Source organism: Rhinatrema bivittatum, chromosome 4 (genome assembly GCF_901001135.1).
Source record: "Rhinatrema bivittatum chromosome 4, aRhiBiv1.1, whole genome shotgun sequence".
In the NCBI taxonomy this organism is placed as follows: domain Eukaryota; kingdom Metazoa; phylum Chordata; class Amphibia; order Gymnophiona; family Rhinatrematidae; genus Rhinatrema; species Rhinatrema bivittatum.
In genome coordinates this window covers 257347812-257371744 of record NC_042618.1, presented here as the reverse complement: position 1 = coordinate 257371744, position 23933 = coordinate 257347812, and the positions used below count along the sequence as shown (strand labels likewise).

The 23933-nt window shown below is 44.1% G+C and overlaps 1 protein-coding gene across 1 annotated transcript in view; it reads left to right on the top strand.

Annotated features, from left to right (window-relative positions):
* SMC1B (structural maintenance of chromosomes 1B) overlaps window positions 1-23933 on the top strand; it is a 941781-nt gene that overhangs the window by 366789 nt on the left and 551059 nt on the right. Inside the window, 1 exon segment of the mRNA XM_029600056.1 lies at window positions 13190-13327. Coding sequence (XP_029455916.1) covers window positions 13190-13327 — 138 coding nt within the window.

The window sequence follows — 23933 nt, the reverse complement described above, 5'->3', positions numbered from 1 at the left end:
CCAGGAGTGATGGCACTACCATTGCCAAGCACCCAGACGTTTCATGTTTCCTGAAAGGAGTCAAACAAATTCTCCCGCCACTGAAGTGGCCAGTGCCCTTGTGAAACCTCAACCTAGTGTTGGAATTTCTAGCGGGATCAGCCTCAGGCCCCTTCAAGGCCTGTCTCTCTGGTTATTGACCTTGAAGATGGTGTTCTTGCTGGCTGTGTGTTCAGCATGCCGCATCTCAGAGCTACAAGCACTATCCTGTCGTGATCCATTTCTCAGAATTACTCCAGAGGCCATCCATCTTCGTACAGTTCCTTCCTTTTTACCCAAAGTGGTCTCACACTTTCACCTCAACCAAACCATATCCTTGCCTACCACGGAAGGTTTGAAGAAATCGGAAGAAGGTCGAATACTAAGTCATCTCGACATCGGCAGACTGCTGTCCAGATACCTGGAAATGTCAGAAGCAGTACGAAAGACGGACCACCTGTTCGTCCTGCACAGTGGGAAGAAGCAAGGGGAAGCGGCCTCACGACCGACCATCGCCCGCTGGATTAAAGAAGTTATCAAGGCAGCCTACGTAGAGGCAGGAAAACCACCACCTCTACAGGTCAAGGCTCATTCTACCAGAGCACAATCAGCCTCTTGGGCAGAAGCTAAGCTGCTGTCGCCTGCAGAGATTAGCAAAGCGGCAACGTGGTCCTCCCTCCATACCTTCTCCAGATTCTACCGTCTGGACGTTCAGGCCATGGAGGACACAGCATTTGCGAGGGCGATCCTACACGGTCCTCGGGCAGCCTCCCGCCCAGTCCGGGAGTAGCTTTTGTACATCCCATTTGTTTTGAGTCCATCTGCTACACGCTAGGAAATGTTGAGATTACTTACCTGGTAATCTCCTTTTCCTTAGTGTATGCAGATGGACTCAGCATCTCGCCCGGCTGCCGGTATACATGGGGATTCGCTGACTCACGGTAAGCCATGTTTTGCTTATAATAGGGCTTCCACCTGCCGGGTGTCGACGCCTTCCGGTTGAGAACACTGGCGGTCTCCAGCTACCATCAATGGGTTAGGGTAATCCTGTTGATTAATCGATCGGTCAGTACATATATAGCTATAACAGCTTTGCAAGGAAGATTACTGAATTGCTTCACTTCCTGTGGGGGTATATGTACCCGTGCTGACGTCAGATCCGTCTCCAACTGCTAGCACGAGCACACTATACCCATTTGTTTTGAGTCCATCTGCATACACTAAGAAAAAGGAGATTACCAGGTAAGTAATCTCAACATTATTAGTTGCCTTGATCCATATCCTCTGGCAACAGATTCCACAGGTTGATAACTGAATGAAAAAGTACTTTCTATGATTTGTTTTGAAACAGCTGATTGTTAATTTCATGGAGCTTTCCCTTATGTTAGTATTATTTGAAAGGGTAAATAGCTGTTTTTTATTCACACATTCTAGCCAACTTATGAATTAAGAAACTTCTATTATCCCAGGACAAGCAGGATGCTAGTCCTCACATATGGGTGACGTCATTGACGGAGCCCTATTGCGGAAAACTTTCTGTCAAAGTTTCTAGAAACTTTTGACTGGCACTCTGAGCCCACTGAGCATGCTCAGCATGCCATGATATTCTCAGCCACAGGGGTCTTCCTTCAGTGTTCGTTTTTCTGCGCTGCTTTTGGCATCACAGAGCAGTAGCCTGTGTGACTTTTTCTCACACATTTCTGACTAAAAAATCAGATTTAAAAGTGATAAATTTCTCTCCCATATCGGGGTCTCCCACGTTACCACCGGCCGGTGAGTAAGTTTTTTCTCATTTCGACTCTTTTGAGTAATTGCATTTCTTCACACTTTCATTGATGGCTGTCGACGGGAACATGGCCACGAGATTCAAAAAATGTCCCAATTGTAATCGGACCATGTCCATTACGGATCCACACCTCGAGTGTGTACTTTGCTTGGGCCAGTCACAAGATATAACATCTTGCCCAAAGTGTGCCAAAATGAACGCTAAAGGTCGGAAGGCGCGACAAGAAAAGATGGAACACTTGTTCCATCTTCAACTTTTACTTTCTCCATCGATGTCCACTCAGTCATCTCCGGCCGGAGTTTCGAAACGACTAATTCTTAAAAAACGTCGTCCGGAAGGTTCAGGGAATCGTTCGTCACCGACCCCATCCGTGGGATTGACCAGGTCAGCGGCGGAACATCGACCGAAACATCGACATCGCCACCCATCGATTCCGGAGGCTCTACTAACCCCGGAGAAATCGACCGTCAAACGGCCTCGCCTGCAGGAAACACAGAGGACTTCGATGCCGAGGCATTCACCTTCTCTTGATGTGCCAGCCATCGAACCTCCACAGGGCACTGTGGAAGGAATGATAACAACTCCACCGCCACCATGTGTAGCTGCTCTGCCTGCACCAGCTATCACGGAGGAATTGAGTGGATTTATCTCCCAAGCGGTGCTAGAGGAGCATCGACCATCGACGCCGATGCCCTCACCGATGTCGATACCTGTGCTTGCACCGATGCCCTCACCGATGTCATTACCGGTGCTTGCACCGATGCCAGTGCCCTCACCGATGCCGGCGCTCCCGCCGATGCCGGTGCCTGCACTGATGCCAGTACCAACACCAAAGCCGGTGACCGCACCGATACCGAAGCCTCTTCCGATGCCGACGCCTCTACCACCGCCGGTACCCGGACCAATGCCGGAACCAGACCTGACGGTACTGATGCCATTGCCTGGGGCTCCAGGCCAACCAGAATTGGCTTTATTTCAACTACTGATGGATAAATTTGACGCCATCGTCGGTGCTCTTCCACCAAAATCCATCCCAACTAAGCCAGCTGAGTAAGTTCCTGGACAGAGGCCTATCAATGATCCTCAGCCAGGGCCTTCAGGACTTTTTCGACCACCGAGGTCTTTTCCCATTTCCCTTGCAGAGAAAACCTATATGATGCATGGGAAGACAAGCGTTCTGATACTTTCTCCGAAAGCTTCATGTCTGATCCTTCTCCGGAAGAAGGCAGGAAGAAATCTCCAACAGAGGACTTGTCCTTCACTAATTTTATAAAGGACATGGCAGGCACAATACCATTCAACTTAGTGTCTGCGGAAGACACGAGACAGTAGACTTTAGAAGTCTTGCAGTTTGTGGACCCTCCAAAAGAGGTCCTGGCCATCCCTGTACATGAGGTACTTTTGGAGTTGCAGCATAGACTCTGGGAATATCCATGCTCGGTTCCACCTATCAATAAAAGGGTGGATGCCACCTATCTTGTCCAAAATGTTCCTGGTTACCAAAAATCACAGTTGCCACATCAATCAGTTGTGGTTGAGTTGGCACAAAAGAAATCCAAAAGAGTAAGACCTCATTCCTCCACTCCTCCTGGAAAGGACCATAGATTCCTGGACTCCTTAGGCAGAAAAGTATACATAGAAATGACGGCAGAAGAAGACCAAACGGCCCATCCAGTCTGCCCAGCAAGCCTCGCACTTTTTTTTTCCCTCATACTTATCTGTTACTCTTGGCTCTTAGTAACTTTTTCGTTCTATTTCCCTTCCACCCCCACCATTAAAGGAGATACGCTTAATTCAAGGATTGCGTCTCATCAACTATATATGATGCAATACCAGAGGAATCTTTGGAAGCAGATGCAGGAACTTTCCAACTCCCTACCTCAGCAGTACCAGGAGGCAGCTCAGGCCATCATACACAAAGGACTTGAAGCTGGAAAGCACAAAGTCCGAGCAGCTTACGACAACTTTGAAACAGCTTCGAGAGTAGCGGCCTCAGGAATAAGTGCACGTCGCTGGGCATGGTTAAAAGCCTCTGACCTTAGGCCTGAGGTACAGGAAAAACTAGTGGATTTGCCCTGCATAGGTGACAACATCTTTGGGTCGAAAGTGCAGGATGCTGTGGCCCAACTGAAACAACACACGGAGACCTTGCGCCAATTGTCGTCAGTTCCGTAAGACTCTGCTACATCATCGTCTCGCCGTCCTACAAGGAAAGAATCTCGAAAACCTTTCTACAGGCAGAGACGTTACTACCACCAGCATCCAGGGGTAGATCTTCTCGTCCGCAGCAAAGATCTCAACCCAGACAGCCTAGAGCTGCTAGGCCTCAACCTCCACCACAGACTGGACCAGCTGCAGGTTTTTCAAGCCACCACCAGAGACCAAAGCCATCTCTACAATCCAAAACCAAACCTGCCAGTAGGAGGCAGAGTTTCCTCCTCCTACAACCATTGGTTACAGATTACAACAAACCAATGGGTACTCTCAGTAATATCTCGAGGTTACCAACTCAATTTTCTCTCAACGCCAAGAGACTCTCCTCCAAAGCCTCTTTCGTTACACGAAACTCACATAATTCATCTACAAGCAGAATTATCCACCCTTCTGAGAGCCAGAGCTGTAGAACCGGTGCCCCGGACTCAGCAGGGCAAAAGATTCTACTCCCGTTATTTCCTCATTCCAAAGAAAACCGAAGGCCTACGTCCCATCCTAGACCTCAGAAATCTCAACAAATTTCTAAAGAAAGAAAAGTTCAGGATGGTTTCTCTAGGCACCATGCTTCCACGTCTTCAAACAGGAGATTGGCTTTGTTCTTTGGATCTACAAGATGCTTAGGCTCACATTCCAATATTCCCTCCTCATCGCAAGTATCTGCGCTTCCTGTTGGGTCATCAACATTTCTGTACAGAGTACTACCATTTGGACTTGCCTCAGCTCCCAGAGTGTTCACGAAATGCCTAGCAGTACTAGCAGCACACTTACCACGTTTTCCCTTATCTAGACGACTGGCTCATCAGAAGTCAATCTCAACAAGGAGCTCTGGCTTCTCTCAACCGTACAATTACTCTACTTCACTCAATGGGGTTTCTCATCAATTATCAAAAATCCCATCTCATTCCATCTCAGCTGCTTCAATTCATAGGAGCAGAATTGAACACTATCCTTTCAAAAGCCTTTCTACCCGAGGATCGGGCAGTAACACTTTCCCTATTGGCAAGCTTGCTACACTCGAAGAAACAAGCAACAGCTCATCAGTTTCTAATTTTATTAGGCCACATGGCCTCCACAGTTCATGTCACTACTATGGCAAGATTAGTCATGAGAATAACTCAATGGACATTACGGTCACAATGGATCCAAGCCATTCAACCATTGTCCTTCAAGTAACCCACTAGCTATGTTCATCTCTACTTTGGTGGGCGAACAAGGACAACTTGCGCAAGGGCCTACTCTTCCAACAACCAGTCCCACAGATAACTTTAACTACAGATGCATCCACCTTAGGTTGGGGAGCTCACATAGACAATCTCCAAACCCAAGGTAATTGGACAAAACTTGAAGCAACATTTCAAATCAATTTCCTGGAACTTCGAGCTATACGTTATGCTCTGCATGCGTTCAAAGACTGCCTTTCACCCAAGACTATTCTGATTCAAACGGACAATACAGTAGCCATGTGGTACCTGAACAAACAGGGAGGTACGGGCTCGTATCTCCTTTGTCAAGAAGCCGTACGGATTTGGGACTGGGCCCTGACACATTCCATGTTTCTACGGGCAACTTATCTAGCGGGCATCCACAACGTAGTTGCAGATCGTCTCAGTCATCAGTTCCAACCACACGAGTGGTCCCTGGATCCCTTAGTAGCAACCAGGATATTTCAGCATTGGGGGCAACCAACAATAGACATCTTTGCATCACACCTGAATCACAAAGTGGACAAGTTCTGCGCTCTGCACAGGCAGAAACACCAGCCAGCCAAGGACGCCTTTGCTCGCCCTTGGAACTCAGGCCTTATATACGCGTATCCTCCGATACCGCTAATAACCAAAACTCTAGTGAAGCTACAACAGGACAAGGGGTCCATGATACTCATAGCCCCGTATTGGCCTCGACAAGTATGGTTTCCCATATTTCTAGATCTCTCGATCAGAGAACCAATTTGCCTGGGTGTAGCTCCTACTCTCATAACTCAGGATCAGAGTGGGTTGAGCCATCCCAACCTTCAATCCCTATTTCTGAGAGTGTGGATGTTGAAAGCATGATCTTACAACCACTCAACCTTTCAACAAATGACTCTCAAGTGCTTATAGCTTCACATAAACCTTCAACACGAAAAAACTATTCTTCGAAATGGAAAAGGTTTGCCTTGTGGTGCACGCAAAAGGACATAGACCCTTTCTCCTGCCCCACACCTTCTCTGCTAGACTATTTATGCCATCTTTCAGACTCTGGTCTCCAGACCTCATCTGTACGAGTACACTTAAGTGCAATCTCAGCTTATCATAAGAAGATGGGAAATGCACCAATATCCATATAACCTCTTGTTAGTAGGTTTATGAGAGGTTTAACTCACCTTAAACCACCAATTCGGCCACCAGTCACAGAATGGGACCTTAATCTGGTCTTAACCAGGCTCATGTGTTCTCCTTTTGAACCCATGAATTCTTGTGATCCTAAATTTCTTACATGGAAGACTATCTTCCTTATAGCCATTACATCACCTAGAAGGGTTAGTGAGTTACAAGCACTTGTCACGTACTCACCCTATACAAAATTCCTACATGACAGAGTGGTTCTCTGGACACATCCAAAATTCCTCCCCAAGGTAGTTACGGAATTCTACTTCTACCAATCCATAGTTTTGCCCACATTCTTTCCAAAGCCTCATTCTCACCAAGGGGAACGGGCCTTATATACCTTGGACTGTAAACGTGCGCTAGCATATTACTTAGACCTCACTGCAGTCCACAGAAAATCCACTCAACTCTTTTATCTTTTGATCCAAACAAACCGGGTAAAGCAGTGGGCAAACGCACTCTCTCCAACTGGCTAGCAGATTGCATACAGTTCTGCTATGAAAAAGCAGGCCTTTTCTCCAAGGGCGAGTAAAGGCACATTCAGTAAGAGCAATGTCAACCTCAGTAGCACACTATCATTCAGTGCCAATCCTTGACATATGTAAAGCAGCAACATGGAGTTCTCTCCACACCTTTGTAGCTCATTACTGTTTGGACAAAGAAGGACGACAAGATTCAGCCTATGGACAATCTGACTTAAAGAACTTGTTTCCAGTATAACCCCAACTCCTACATCCAACCTGCTGTGATCTTTGGCTGCCTAATTTTCACCAACAATACTTCAGCGTTGCCTCACTACATAATGACTCAGCCTCTAGCTTGCTAATCACCCATATGTGAGGACTAGCATCCTGCTTGTCCTGGTATAAAGCAAAATTGCTTACCTTGTAATAGGTGTTATCGCAGGACAGCGGGATGTAGTCCTCACGAAACCCACCCGCCACCCTGCGGAGTTGGGTCCGATACGTTTTATTTTATTTTTTTGCTAAAGCTTATTGCTACATACGAGATTGAAGGGAGACCCCTGTGGCTGAGAATATCATGGCATGCTGGGCATGCTCAGTGGGCTCAGAGTGCCAGTCAAAAGTTTCTAGAAACTTTGACAGAAAATTTTCCGCAATAGGGCTCCGTCAATGACGTCACCGATATGTGAGGACTACATCCTGCTGTCCTGGGATAACACCTATTACAAGGTAAGCAATTTTGCTTTATGTCCCCTCTCAGGTGTATCTTTTTCAAGCCTGTGTAGTATCTCATCACAGGAGAGATATTCCATCCCCTTCATAATTTTTGTGACATTCTGTGCACCTTTTCTGCTTGCATTGTGTTTTGAGATGTGGTGATCATAACTGCACACAGTACTCAAGTGTGGTTATACCATGGCTCAATACAGAAGCAATATATTTTCTATTTTGTTCTCCATTCCTTTTTATATCATTCCTAACATTCTATTTATTTTTTTTTTGCCACCACTGTGTACTCAGCCAAGGATTTCAACATATTGTCCACAAGGATTCCAAGGTCCCTTTCCTGGATAGTGACTCCCAATAAAAATAACCCAGTTTCATGTACCTGTAGTTGGGATTATTTTTCCCTATGTGCATTACTTTGTACTTTTCCACATTAAATTTCAGCTGCCATTCAATTGTCCAGTCTCCTAGTCTCTCAAGGTCTTTCTGCAATGACTCGCAATCTAGTGCTGTTTAAACAAATTTGAATAAGTTTGTTATCTACAGATTTGATCACATCGCTTGTTGCTTTTCCAGATCATTTATGAATGTTAAACAGCATAGGTCCCAGTAATGATCCTTGTGGTACTCCTCTATATAGCTCTCTGCCTCAACTCCTGCACTCTGACTTCCTGAGATCACTCATTCCATGAGAAACAAGAGTTCTATGCATCAGGTGCACATACACAATGTTTCACCGACAGGCTGATAATGTAGCAAGCGTTCTGTGCAAAAGACTGTCTGCATCTTAATTTTGATGTTGGTAAAGTTTTAAAATATGATTAGGAAGTACGTATGTTTCTCAGTTTAAGGATTTTAATTTTATTTGGTGTCTTTTAAATCTCTGGTTTTAAAATTGATAACTAGTCATTCACAAGCTAACTAATATTAGGTTTGACAGTCTGTTCTGAAAGACGCGGCATCCCTTTTTCACCAGTTGAACCCCATCTTTGCTCAGCAGTCCTCAAAACATTATCTCATGATCTAAGAATCTGAAACAAGCTCATCTGCACCATCTGTGCAGCTATTCATTAATCTCCAAAATGTGAGCTTCCCTGCCTCCCTGGGCCTTTATCCTTGACCAGGAGATTTGAAGAGACTATTTCTAATGCATCTGTCTGTTTTACCTTCTCTCCCAGAGCCATGAAATTTCTTTTGATAAAATCTATGTGCTACGTAGCAGTATCAGTCAGTCAGTAGGCTTGAGGATTTTCACCAATCGCTCTGTAATGTCTTGGGTTTTGTCATCTGGCAGACTGCACACTTCCCAAGACATGTCTGGCTGGCCATTACCTTCTGCCTCCTAGGTGCAGTGGTGGTTGATCGCATAGCTTTGGGGTTTGCAAGCTTCTAGTTTAACTTGTAGTTTTGTGTTAGAATACACTGTGCCCTTCTTTTACAGGTGGACTCCATCTCTGGTATTCAGTCCTTGAAACATCATGCCATGGTCCAGGAAGCTGAAATGCTCTTGTTGACATTTTTGCAGCCATTCTGTTATCTCCAGAATGCGAGTTTCCCTGCCCTTCCTTGACTGGGAGGGTGGAGGAGAATACCACAGTGCACTTATCTGCTTTACACTCTCTCCTAGAGCCATGAAGTCACTTTTGATATGATCTATGTGGTACCTAGCAGCATCATTTGTGCCAATACATATGAGTAGCATTGGATAGTGGTCAGTAGGCTTCAGGATTTTTGGCAATCTCTTTAGAATGTCTTGGATTTTGGTACTTGATGGACAGCATGTCTAGTCAGCAAATAAATGTCTCCATGCCCCTAGGAAGTGAGTCACCAACCACAACTACCCTCTGCCTCCTAGGCGCTGTGCAACTTTGGGGTTTGCATGTTTCAGTTTCTCCATCTCCACTTCCAGGGCTGCATACTGGTTCTTTCGTTTGAGGGAAATCGGAACCATAATGTAGGGAGCAGTGTTTTATTTTTAACTGGAACACAGTCTTTCCAGATGGTTTAAATAAAGATATTAAGTGGTCAGCATTTTTATAGAACTTTAAAATATCTGTCAGGGACTGATCCTTTATTTTAAAAATGTTATAAAAGGTCATTGGTATGCTGCATGTATTATTTCAATGAAGACATCAGTACACTGATATTGATACATTTTGAAGAAGAATGGCATGAATTGGATAAACTTCTGCTTCTAGAGATTCAGTGACCTGCAGATTTTTTTGCTTGATGAGCCTTTAAAATTTTTTTAAAAAATCATGAGAATTTTGGCATAAACATTGAAATTTGTTTAGTAAGTTCTGTTGATTTGAAGCCTACTTTCTGCCATTTTAATATGATTGGAAATCGCACGTTGGTGTATATACTATTGAGGTAAGTAAATTGTTCAAATGTTTGAATGTATTCAAAATTATCCCCCTAAAGACACCTAAATCTGAAACAAGGGCCCCTTGTTGGAGAAATGATGCACTTTAGAAAAGGCTATTGGGGAAATGATGTGCTTTAAATTTAAAAAAAAGATGTATATAGAAATAGCAAAAGGATACTGTTGCAGTATCCAGTATACAGTATCCAGTGTTGGATACTGGTAGTATAATTTTTAAACTTCACAAATTTGAGGATACAAATTATTTTTGAAAATATTGAAATTTTGAGTTTTTTGACGGGTGTGTGATTATAATATGACGTGATTGAATACGACATTGGTATGTATGAACCCCTGTTTTTCACTCAAAATTTGTTGAAGTAAGAGTTAAAAAGGTGAGAAGTTACTTAACTGTCCGCTTTTTTTTTTGTATATAGTTTTTATTTTTTGGTGGACTTTAATTTTACCTTCGCTTGTATATTGTCTCCACACTAGGTCAGACCAAGGGTCTATGAAGACCAGTAACCTGTTTCCAACTGTAGACAATAAGGTCATAAGCACCTGGCAGGATCCTAAATATTAGAGTCCATGCTGCTTACTCCCAGGAATAATCATTCGTTTTCTCTGAGTCTACCCTAGTTAGTAGCAGTTTATGAACTTTCTCCAGTAGCTTGTCCAAACCATTTTTTAAACCCAGTTTTAACTGCCTTTACCACATCCTCCAGCAATGGAGTTAAATTCTTAATTGTTGAGTGAAAAAGTATTTTCTCCAATTTGTTTTAAATATGCTACTTAGAACTTTGTGGGAGTGTCTTCTAGTCTTTTTATTTTTTGAAAGAGTAAACAAATTTGCATTTACCCGTTTCATTCCATTCATTTTATAGATCTCTTATCTCCCCTCAGCCATCTCTTCTCCAAGCTGAAGAGCCCTAACATCTGTAGATGTTGCTTCTAGGCTTTTTTGAGCACTGCTGTACATTGAGACTAGTATTTCATGATATTGTCCATGCTGACACCTAGATCCCTTTCCCAGTTGGTGACCACTAATATGGATCCTATGGTTTGCATTATTTTGCCTGATGTGCATCACTTTGCAAATGTCCACATTACATTTCACTTGCCATTTGGATGTTCAGTCTCCCAGTCACAAGATCCCCCTGCATCTTTTCACAATTTGCTTATTTAACAACTTGGAATAATTTCGTATCTTCAAATTTTATTACTGCACTTATTCCCTTTACCTGATCATTTAAAGCACTGGTCCCAGAACAGATCCTTGGGGCATTCCATCATTTACCTTCTTCCATTGAGAAAATTGTCCATTCTGTCCTACTTTGTTTCTATAATCAGTTCACAGTCCACAATAGGACATTGCCTCCTATCCGGTCTTTTTAATTTCCTCAGCAGTCTTTCATGAGGGACTTTATCAAATGCCTTCTGAAAATCCAAATGCACTATATCTACTGGTTCACCATTATCCACATTTGTTAACCTCTTCAAAAAATATTTACTGGATTGGTGAGGGAAGATTTTCCTTGGCTAAATACATGTTCACTGTGTCCCATTAAAACATGTTTTTCTATATGTTCTGCAATATTTTTATTTGGAACAGTTTCTATGATTTTTTTCCCAGCTCTGACATTGGGCTCACTGGTCTATAGTTTCCCAGATCACTAAAGATTAGTGTTGCATTGGCCATCCACCATTCATCAGGTACAATATAGAATTTGAATGATAGGTTACAAATTATTAGCTATAAGTCTGCAATTTCATTTTCTAATTATTTCAGAACTCTGGAGTGTAAACCATCTGGTCCAGGTGATTCACTACTCTTTAGGATTTCAATTTGCCCTATTACATAAGAACATGCCATACTGGGTCAAACCAAGGGTCCATCAAGGCCAGAATCCTGATTCTAACAGTGGCCAATCCAAGTCACAATGTACCTGGCAAGTACCCAAACGTTATATATATCACAAGCTACTATTGCTTATTAATTACCGTAATAAGTTATGGATTTAATCTCTAGGAACTTATCCAAACCTTTTTTAAAACCCAGTAACACTAACTGCTGAAACCACATCCCCTGGCAATGAATTCCAGAGCTTAACTATGCGCTGAGTGAAAAAGAATTTTTTTTATTTGTTTTAAATGAGCTACTTGCTAACTTCATGGAGTGCCCCCTAGTCCTTCTATTATCTGAGAAAGTAAATAACCAATTTACATTTACTTGCTCAAGTCCTTTCATGATTTTGTAGACTTCTATCATATCCCCCCCTCAGTCATCTCTTCTCCAAACTGAACAGCCCTAACTTCTTTAGCCTTTCCTCATAGGGCAGCCGTTCCATTCCCCATATCATTTTGGTCGCCCTTCTCAGCACTTTCTCCAGTGTAGCTATATCCTTTTGAGATGATGTGACCAGAATTGCACACAGTATTGAAGATGCAGTCTCACCATGGAGCGATAAAGGCATTATTACATCGTCCGTTTTATTTTCCATTCCCTTCCTAATAATTCTTAACATTGTTTGATTTTTTGATCACCATGGCACACTGGGCTATTTCAGTGTATTATCCACTATGATGCCTAGGTCTCTTTCCTGGGTGGTAACTCCTAAGATAGAACCTAACATTTGTAATTACAGCAAGGATTATTTTTCCCTATATGCATCATTTTGTACTTCTTCCAGGTGCACCATGATTTGTTTCAGTTCCTCTGAATCATCACTATTAAATACTGTTTCCAGCATGTGTATCTCCCAAATAATGTTGTGAAATAGGCTATTGTAAGTGCTATTATTTATTTTTATTTTATTTAAAATTGATTTATAACCCACAAACGTCCTATAGTTTGTGGTGGTTTACAATGAACATATACAATAAAAAATATTAAGTAAATAAGTTGAAACAAATCAGTTAAGAGATATTACATTTGCAAAAAATATAGATTTAGGTAACTATATGCTTGCCTAAAAAAGTGTTTCTTCACTGTTCTCTTAAAAATGTTGTTACAGGAAGTCAGACACAGCTGCTCTGAAAGGGAGTTCCACATTTCAAGTGCAGCCTCGTTGAATGTTCTCTCTAGTTATGCCTAGCTTTGCTAATTTTATTAATGGTATCTCTAGTATATTTTTATTTCCTGACCACAACACACAATTTGGTTTATAGATTCTTAATGCAGAATTATTAAATGAAGATTTACCCTTCCTAATCTGACTCATGCATTTTTCTATTGTTCAATATTCTTTAGGATCTAATGAAAATTAAACGAAAAGACACTGATTTGAAACAAGTGCAAGCCCATGCTCATGGAACTCAGACCCGTCTCAAATATTCACAGAGTGAAATGGAACTGATTAAAAAGAAACACTTAGCTAACTGCTACATGGTAATACCAACAAGTGTTATTGAAATAGAAAATAGATTAACGGAACTTATACGTGTATGCGTGGTGTGTATGTATATATGTATGTATGTGTGTGTGTATATATAGTATATTGGATCTAGGTTTTAAATACAAATATGTGAGTAACTTGCTACATTAAGCATCTTTCAAATCTTTTAAAATATTAATGATATATATATATATAATATAGAAATGTAGTTATATACAGTTGAAAAGCTGTTAAAAATGGATATTAAACATAATATCTTGCACACACACCACATATATACTTAAAATTATTTTGAGATAAGGATTCATGCAATAAATATATTGACAGACCAACAATTATAAGAACTAAAATGGAAAAGAAACAGAGGTTCTTAAGAATTGGATTTCAATATAGGGTCTCGCTTTGTTCCCCCCGCACCCCCCCCCCCCCCCCCCAGTTCTCTCCTTTCACCCTAGCAAGAATCCCAAACTGTTTCCCTTTCTGATCCCCCCCTTTAGTAAGGACTTTCGTTTCTCTCTGTCTGCCCCCCCCCCCTCCCGTCCCCTACTTGACTCCTCTAGTTCTCTCCTTTCACCACATTAAGATCCATCTAGTTTTCTGTCTTCCAGCCTCTCTCTTGTAAGGCCTGCAGCCTACCTTGTCCCAAACTCATTCTCTACCTACTTTGTTTAGACTCCACTACTGCTCCTTTCTTTATTTGGCCCACTCAAGCCAAGGCAGATGCTGCAGGTTCATGTGTTCTGTCCTGCATGAGCCAACATGAGTCTCTCAACTCTCTTAGGGTTCATGTAAGCCAGCCTGTTGATGCTCCTTTCTCATTTCCAGCTGACACCGGCACTATTCGCCCACACAGGCCTCCACTGCTATTGCTGCTGTTGCTTTCTGGTCTCTTTGCCTAATTGTGTGGGGCAAATGCAGTATTCTTTGGAGGAAAAGAATTCTGTGCAGCTATGCAATGCAGATTTTCACGTAGATAAGCAGCTGAATTAATCATGCTGTCTGGGTACGTCTTCCGTGCCACTAGATGGCGGAGCTCTCTAAGTCTCTCAAAGTCTTTCAGCTAGGTGCTCCCTCCTGTATCCTGACAGGATTACCTCAGTCTCCTCAGTTAGTTTTTTTCCGCGAGACCGTTAGGGCACACGGAGCTCTTTCTCCAGAAAAAGTTATATTCTGTGAGGAAAAAGTCTTTAAAAAAGTTAAAAGAAATGATTACTACAGGTAAAAACATCTTAACATCCAAACCAGAAAAGCCTCGGCTAGGCTTAAAATTCTGTTCCTGTGGTAATTTAATGTCTGCTACAGATAGCCACATCTCCTGCCACTTCTGCCTCGGGACCCACGACCAGTCGACTTGTGAGGACTGCAAGAAAATGTCCCCTCAGGACCGGAGGCAGAGAGAACATGAGGTGAGATCCAGGACTTCGGGCTCTTATGCCTCTTCAGAAGTCTCTGTCAGATCAGTTCCAGCTCCAACGTTGAAGAAAAAGTCCCCTTTGAAGAAGGAGGGCCTCTTCAGTCGACCCCCACAGGTCAGGACACTGTTCGCTAAGTGCCAGCCAAAAATCAGCTCAGAGCGCGGGAAATGTGTTGGGGGCATCGTGGCCATATGCTTTACCAACACATGCGTTGAGATCGAAACATCAACGCATCGACGCCAGACTCGCCATCGAAGCACCGACGCATTGAAGCACTGATGCATTGATGCAGTGAGATGTAATGTTACCGATGCAGACGCCTTTGCTCGATGCATTCGACTCTACATGAACGCATTCGATGCAGAAACACCCTAAGAAGCATCACTCAGGACACAAAATGCGCAGAGAAGTTTCGCCAACACAGGAGATGAGTAGTGTTCAACCTACATCTCCACTTTCTATGTCAGACGAGTCCCCATCTTCACCTGGGGCACTGTCTCATATTTCCATTGACTCCAAGGTTTCGGATAATCCTCCTTCACCAACCAAGGAGCCTCTTCCACCCGCTCTTCCTCCCCACGTAAGACACTTACAAGGTTTGTCTATGTCGGGCTTAGCAAACCAAACCATTTCTCAGAGTACTACTCTTCTGACTCAATTTCTACAGTCAATAGAGCAATCTCAGTTACCACCGAAACTGCTTCCGTCTATACCACAAGCTGATCTGGTACAACCATCTAAGATTCCTCTAACGCCACGGGATGTCCCAATCTCCCCAGCATCTCCCTTGGAGGATCCCTCTTCAGATTCATCCACGGGTTACCCGTCTGACCCAAATGAGATACCTCCAGAGCCTTCATCACCACCAGAGGACCTTACCTATTCTCATTTCATAGACAAGGTGGGTCAATTACTCAACATACAAACCAAGAAGATACCAGATCCTCGTCAAGAGATGCTGGGTATCCTCAAAATCTTGGACATGCCATCTGAACCAGTGGCCCTTCCACAGCACACTGCATTGACAGCTTTACTGGAGAAATTTTGGGCTACTCCCTTGACAGTTCCTCCAACATCTCGTAAAGTTGACCTTAAATACAGAATGAAGGATTCTCCTTTCTATATCACTGTTCAACTTCCACACCAGTCAGTGGTAGTTGAGTCGGCGATGCAAAAGGCTCGCAAATCCAGAATTCACTCCAACACACCGCCGACTAAAGATAATAAGATATTAGATGACTTTGCAAAGAAGACATATTCCTCTGCAATGCTCAATGCCCGCATTCAAAACCACCAGTTTTACATAACACATCTTTTCAAGAGTCTGCAAGCATTGCAACCACATCTTCAGCAATCCTCAGCAGATACTTCCTTACCTTCTCAGTACTATAACCTTGAGGAAGGTTTGCGTCATTTACTGAGATCCAACTACGAAGGTTTTGATGTTTCGTCTAAGACTTCAGCAAATGCCTTAGCAGCCAGAAGCCTCGCGTGGTTGCGAGCTAGTGCCATAAGGGACGATGTCCACGACAAATTGGCTAATTTACCATGTCATCCAGACAATTTGTTCGGAGATCAGTTCACTTATACTGTAACAAAACTCAAGGAGCAAAAAACAGCAGTTCTTGCCTTAACATCGCCGCAGCATCCACATACTTCACGACGTCAGTATACTGCCTCAACTTCTTATCATAGGTCTTCTTATAAGACCTTTAGACCTTACACTTATTATAAGGCTCAGTACAATCAGCCATCAAGGCAACAGACTTATCAACAGCAGCCTGCACGCCAGCGTACTAGAAATCCTAGTCAACCACGGCAACAATCCGATCCTCAACCGGCATAAGCCCAGTCAAGTTTTTAAAAATGACAATGCCACCATCATCACCAGTCAGAGAAAGGTTGTCCAACTATCTTCCAGCCTGGAATCACATTACTTCGAATCAGTGGGTTTTATCAATAATACAGAAGGGCTATGCCCTCAATTTCTCAACCCTCCCACACTAGGTTCCTCAGAAGTTCGTAATTCAGAAGGAACATATCCTATAAGAAATCCAACTTCTTTTACAAAATCAGTGCATCCAGAAGCTACCTCTCCAGGAATTTCATCAGGGCTTCTATTCCCAATATTTCCTAATTCCCAAGAAAACAGGAGGTTTACGCCCGATTCTGGACCTACGTTCCCTCAACAAACACTTACACAAGGAGAAGTTCAAAATGACTTCTCTTAAATCCATTCTTCCATTCCTTCAACCCGGGGACTGGATGTGCTCACTGGACTTGAAAGATGCTTATGCTCACATACCAATGCACCCCAGTTCCTGGTGTTACCTTTCTTTCCAGGCGGGCAATCAACATTTCCAGTACAAAGTTCTTCCATTCGGTCTGGCTTCGGCCCCCAGAGTTTTCACCAAATGCATGGCAGTGGCGGTGGCGCACCTTCATCGTCAGAAGGTGCAAATCTTTCCCTACCTGGACGATTGGCTCCTAGTAGCATCCAATCCAAGACTACTACAGGACAATCTTTTCAAAACTATTTTTTGCCTGGACAACCTAGGACTCCTCATCAACTACAAGAAGTCGAAACTGGAGCCCACTCAAACTTTACAATTCAAAGGAGCCTACATCGATACGATCCAAGACAAGGCTTTCCTACCTCACCCGAGAGCACTAGCTCTCTCTACAATCTCTACGACCCTACTTCACAGTGCGACAGTACCAGCTCATCAAGTGCTCACTGTTCTGGGGCACATGGCGGCAGCCATTTATGTGGTTCCACACACACGCCTTCATATGCGCCGCCTACTATGGGGTCTCAAACTTCAATAGACTCAATATCTACATCCATTGTCCATGCCCGTTTCGTTGACCACCAGCATGAAACGGGACCTACAATGGTGGTTACTCCCACAAACACTTACCTTGGTTTCACCACTGAGACCCCTTCGACATCAAGTGATACTCACCACAGATCTCCCACAGGATGGGGAGCTCATTTGCAGACGTTACAGACATAAGGTCTATGGACCCCGTTCGAGCAGACACTTCATATCAACCTTCTGGAGCTCAGGGCAGTAAAAAAATGCTCTTCAAGCCTTCGAAGATTCCTTACAAGGGAAAATAGTCATGGTGCACACAGACAACCAAGTGACCATGTTTTATATAAACAAAGAAGGAGGGTCCGGTTCTTGGAACCTCTGCAAGGAAACAGTGCAAATACTGGAATGGGCTCATCAAAGATCCATTTCACTACAGGCAACTTATCTGCCAGGGATACATAATTCCAGAGTGGACAAACTCAGCAGAATTTGTTGCCCACATGAATGGGAATTGAATCCAGAGGTGACTCAAACTTTTCGCGACATGGGGTCTCCCTACAGTCGACCTGTTTGCAACAGAGAACAACAGGAAACTAGAGAAATTTTGCTCGGTTTACCCAAGCCCCCTCAGACTCGCCCCAGACGCCTTTCTCATCGATTGGTCACAAGACCTTCTCCATGCATTCCCCCCGATACCACTCATCTCTCGAACACTTCAGAGATGCATCGAGGTTCAAGCGGATCTAATCCTAATTGCACCAGCATGGCCTCGTCAACCATGGTACAGTTACCTACTATGACTATCAATCCACAGCCCGATTCCCCTGGGCGACAGTCTACACCTTCTCACCCAGGACAAGAGAACACTGCAACATCCTCTACACTCCTTGCTACACCTCACGGCGTGGAGATTGAAAGGTTTGCTTACCAGCGTCTCTTCAGGACATGCTACTGTCCTCTAGAAAACTATCAACCAGACTGAATTACCAGAGAAAGTGGACACGCTACACTTCCTGGTGTACATCACTAGGTATCGACCCGTTAACTTGCCCACCTGAACGGCTTCTTTCATATCTCCATTTATTGTATAGCAAAGGACTTGCTATGTCCTTGCTACGAGTTCATTTAAGCGCTATAGCCGCTTATCATACCCCTCTAGATGGAGAACCTATTTCATGTCATACCTTAATATCCAGGTTTATGAAAGGCGTATTACACTTCCGTCCACCTGTACACAAACCACCGGTACTGTGGGACATTAATACAGTTCTCGAACAGTTGATGCTTTCGCCCTTTGAACCCTTAGAAACTTGTCACCTGCGCTACCTTTCCTGGAAGGTGGTTTTTCTAGTTGCTTTAACTTCTGCAAGGAGAGTTAGTGAATTTCAAGCCTTAGTTTACTACCCTCCTTACCTTCAATTTCACTATGACAAGGTGACCCTACGCACTCACCCTAAGTTTCTACCAAAAGTGATCTCCAGTTTCCACATTAACCAGACCATCACCTTGCTTACATTCTATCCTAAACCTCATGCTAACGCTAATGAGAAGAAATTACACACTTTAGATTGCAAACGTGCACTAGCGTACTAGGAAAAAACGCACACTTTCACCCAATCAACCTTCACAACTATTTCTTTCATTCAATCCGAACACTCCAGGGCATCCTGTGAGAAAAATAACTTTATCCACATGGATATTGAACTGTATACAGTTTTGTTATCAACAAAGGTCGCAAACTTTACCTGAAACACCTAAGGTGCATCAGTTGCGTGCCATGGCAGCCTCGATCGCCTCTCTGCATCAAGTTCCTATCATAGACATATGTAAAGCGGCGACATGGTCCTCACTTCACAGCTTCTCATCCCACTATTGTTTAGATAAATGGCGAATGATGCCCTAGTGGGGCGGACTTTCCTTCAGAAGAGCACAGATTCCATATAATTACAGCCTTCATAGGAACTGTCTATGTTTCCACGTATTGAGCAAAAAAAAAAAGATTATTACACATTACTTGCTCAATACATCAGCTGGGGACTCCCAGACAGCATGGCTAATTCATCTGCTTATCTACGTGAAAAGAGCAAGTTTGCTTACCGTAAACTGTGTTTTCTGTAGCTAGCAGATGAATTAGCCATGCTGACTCGCCCGACTCCCCGGACAGTTCTAGCATACCTAACTCACTTTGATACTGACTGAGGAGACTGAGGTAATTCTGTCAGGATACAGGAGGGAGCACCTAGCTGAAAGACTTTGAGAGACTTAGAGAGCTCCTCCACCTAGTGGCACGGAAGACGTACCCAGACAGCATGGCTAATTCATCTGCTATCTACGGAAAACACCGTTTACGGTAAGCAAACTTGCTCATTCCCTCAGGAGTAACAGATAAAGTATATAGAAATACTGGAAACATCGGTTATGTACAATTTATAACATATTAAGGAAAACAACATAATCAGGAAATTACAATACATGATAGATCCTCAAGTCTCAATGGAGGGGTAGTAATGATGCCAAACTAAACTTGAGCAGTAAAACAATGCCTGGGATTAGGAAGAAAAATGCACTGTACAAACACAAGCCTTCCCTCTACTTCAAGAAATTATCCTGCACACACCATATTTATCACTGATAAATCTTTGTATCTAGATACATTATAAAATAGAAACTTACCTTGATACACTGACATTTACAAAGAAATTAAAGGAAAATGAAAAGATGCTCCCACCATCAACATTTGAGTTCTAAGCTCCGTAAAGGTTTCCTCTGCAGTCAGGCAGGCCATTCCACACCAGTGTGCTATGCATTCCTACCAGCAGATGGAGATATGGAGTAAAGCTGACTTGCTGACATCACTCACATGTAGCCCTGCCCCGATGACAGCCTGCCAATATTATCCATCTCCAGTAGATGGTGGACATACATCTCCCTACTAGGAATTGCTTGTAATAAAAAAAAAAAAGAGAGAAGATTTTGGCGCACCTCTTGTGCTCCTAAGGTGACATCCATTTGGAACCATTCCTCAGCGCCCACAGGGAAAGACCACTCCTGGGGGAAAGGTGTTTTAGGGGGCCACGCTCATTGCCTGCATAGCTTCCTATCAGTTCTATATGAGCCAATACTCGCTGGACATCTGGAAACAAGTGCAGGAGGTGGCTGAGCAGCTGCTTCAGTGCAGAAAACATGAGGTCCGAGCGACCAACAATGTTTTCAAGATGACATTGGGGGTTTCTGCAGCGGGAATCGGTGCCTGCAAAATGGCATGGCTACGGACCTTGTATCTTCGACTGGAGGTACAGGAATGACTCACTGACGTACTGTTCACTGGAGAGAATCTCTTCGGAGATAGGGTGAGGGATGCGGTGGCCCAGCTCAGGGGACCTCCATGAAACTCTGAAACAACTCTCCATCAGTACTCCGGACCCATACTCCTCCTTTAGGAGGTTGGCGAGATCAGGGCAGAAGTAGTCCCAGGCAGCAAAGAGCTCCCAAGCTCCATCTGGTGCATCAGTCAACTCTAGTGAAAGGGTTTTGACTGGGTTGTAGGGAGCATAGGCCAGTCGCTGATACCCGGGAGTTTGGAACTTCCGGTTGGGGGCAGGCTGTGGTTCTTTATGAACCAGTGGCCCAGTATAACCTCGGAAGGGTATCAGTTGAATGGGTGTCCTGACAAATTGATCTCCGAGCCCGTTTTGGGGGTCTGTAGCACATCAGGAGAAACTTCTAACAGAACTCTCCTCCCTGTTAATGGCCAGTGCGGTCAGTCCAGTTCCTCCAAGATAAGGGGGGAGAGGATTTTTCTCCAGGTATTTCCTGATTCCAAAGAAAACAGGAGGGCTCTATCTCAACCTAGACCAAAGGGCTTTGGACAAGTTTGTCAAAAAAGAAAAGTTCCAGATAGTTTCCGTGGGCTCCTTGATCACCCTGTTGCAAAACGGCGATCTGGCTATGCTCCCTCGATCTGAAGGATGCATTCATTTACATTGAGATCTTCCCCAGTCATAGGAAGCGTCTCTGATTTGTGGTGATAAAACTGCACTTCCAGTACCATGTGTTGCAGTTCAGCCTCATGAATCTTCACAAAATGCTTGGCCGTGGTGGAGGTGCACCTCCGCAGGCTGGGGAAGCATGTTTTCCCTTATTTGGATTATGTACGAATGAAGAGCACATCTCAGGCAGGGGCCATCAGGTCCGTGCTCTTGACCATTCGATTGTTGGAGTTGCTAGGGTTCATCATAAACTTCCAGAAGCCCCATCTTGGCCTGTCACCTCATTTGTACTTCGAAGGCGCCCTGCTAGACATGGCTGAGGTCAAGGTCTTCCTGCCTTGGCAAAAGGCTAAAACTTTGACAACCATTGTGGTAGAGATTCAGCAGAGCCAGTAGGTTTCAGCTTGGTACTTGTTGAGATTATTGGGCCATATGGTCGCAACCGTAAATGTGACTCCCTTAGCAAGATTACACATGCACAGAGCCTAATAGACTTTGAGGTCGCAGTGGTGCCAGGCCACGCAGAACCTCCAGGATTGCATCCAGGTCACCTCGCCCTTCTGGAACTCGTGCTGGTGGCAGGTACTTTCAATTAAGGAGTGGGGGATCTCTTTTCAAAGTCTTCCTACCCAAATTGTCCTAACCAAGGAGGCATCTGCCCTGGGCTGGCTAGCTAATGAAGATGGGCTCGGCACCCCAGGGTCTCTGGTCTGCTTAGGAAAGCTGTTGTCAAATCAAATTCCTGACGTTCTGGGCGATCATGTATGTGCCATGGGCTTTCAGCGATAGGCTGTCCAACAAAGTTGTCCTGATCCAAACAGATGACCAGGTAGCGATGTGATATGTCAGTGTTCTGGATCATACCTCCTGTGTCACGAAACGGTCCAGATCTAGTCATGGGCCTTGTCCCATGGGGTGGTGCTCAGGGCCATGTACCTGTCTGGTATAGAGAATGTGGTAGTGGATAGACTTGAGTCATGCTTTCAGACCCCACGGGTGGTCCTTGCCCCAGGGAGTTGCGAATCGGATATTTTGCCTCTGGGAGCCCAGACGTAGATATTCGCATCACTTTGCAACAGGAAGGTGCCTCTGTTCTGCTCCCTGTACAGGTCAGACGACAAACCAGCCTTGGATACACTTGCCTGTCATTGGGGCAAGTGTCTTCTGTACGCATATCCTCCAATTCCCTTAGTGGCGAAGACTGTCTTGAAGCTTTGCGAAGAGAAAGGAACTGAGATCCTCATAGTCCCTTATTGGCTAAGACAGGTCTGGATTCCACTCCTACAGGTATTGTCCAACAGAAGACTGATTAGTCTGGGGATTTCCCCAGAGCTCATCACGCAAGATCGAGGCAGGCTGTGAAATCCCAATATCCAGTCCCTGTCGCTCACAGCCTGGATGTTGAGAGGTTAATCCTGCAACCACTCCATCTCTGAGGATGTCTTCTAGAAACCTTCCACTGGAAAGTCTTCTGGACTGACGTGGAGGAAGTTTTCCATGTGTTGTGAGCAGAAGGCCCTAGATCTGTTCTCCAGCCCCACATGAAAACTACTTGATTACTTTCTATATATATCAGAAGCTGGCTTAAAAACTAACTTGTTAGAGTTTATCTCAATTCAATTAGCGCATACCATCATTGCATAGATGGTACACCCATCTCTATACAGCCTATAGTTGTATTATTAATTCAGGGCCTACTTCAATTGAAGCCTCCCCTAAGGCTCCCGCTGTGTCTTGGGTCCTCAACGTGATGTTAGCTCAGCTGATTAAAAACTCCTTTTGATCTGCTGCGCACCTGTGACCTGAAGTACCTGACTCGAAGGTCATATTTTTGGAGGATGTCACCTCAGTGCACAAGGTCAGCGAGCTCCTGGCCCTAGTGACTTATCTACGCACCCTAAGTTCCTGCCTAAGGTGGTGACTGACTTCCATCTTGTCCAGTACATCGTTCTGCCAACATTTTCTTTCCCTGGCCCTATTCGCACCAAGGTGAACGAACACTGCACAGTTTGAACTGTGAACGAGCCTTAGCCTTCTATCCTGAGTGGACAGAAGCCCATAGACAGTGCATTGAACTTTTTGTTTCTTTTAATAAGAATAGGTTAGGTATTGACATTGACGAGCAGACACTATCCAGTTAACTAGCAGATTGCATCTCCTGTTATACCCAGATAGGACTGCATTTTGGGGGTCATATGAAGGCTCATTCTGTCAGTCATTGCTACGGTGGCCCACTTGTGAGCAGTTCCTGTGGAAGAGATCTGCAAGGCTGCAACGTGGAGTTCTCTGCACACATTCACATCTCACTATTGCTTGATGGCCAACATGACATTAGGTGTAGAACCCAACTCTCTCTTGCTTAGGGCCCATTGTCTG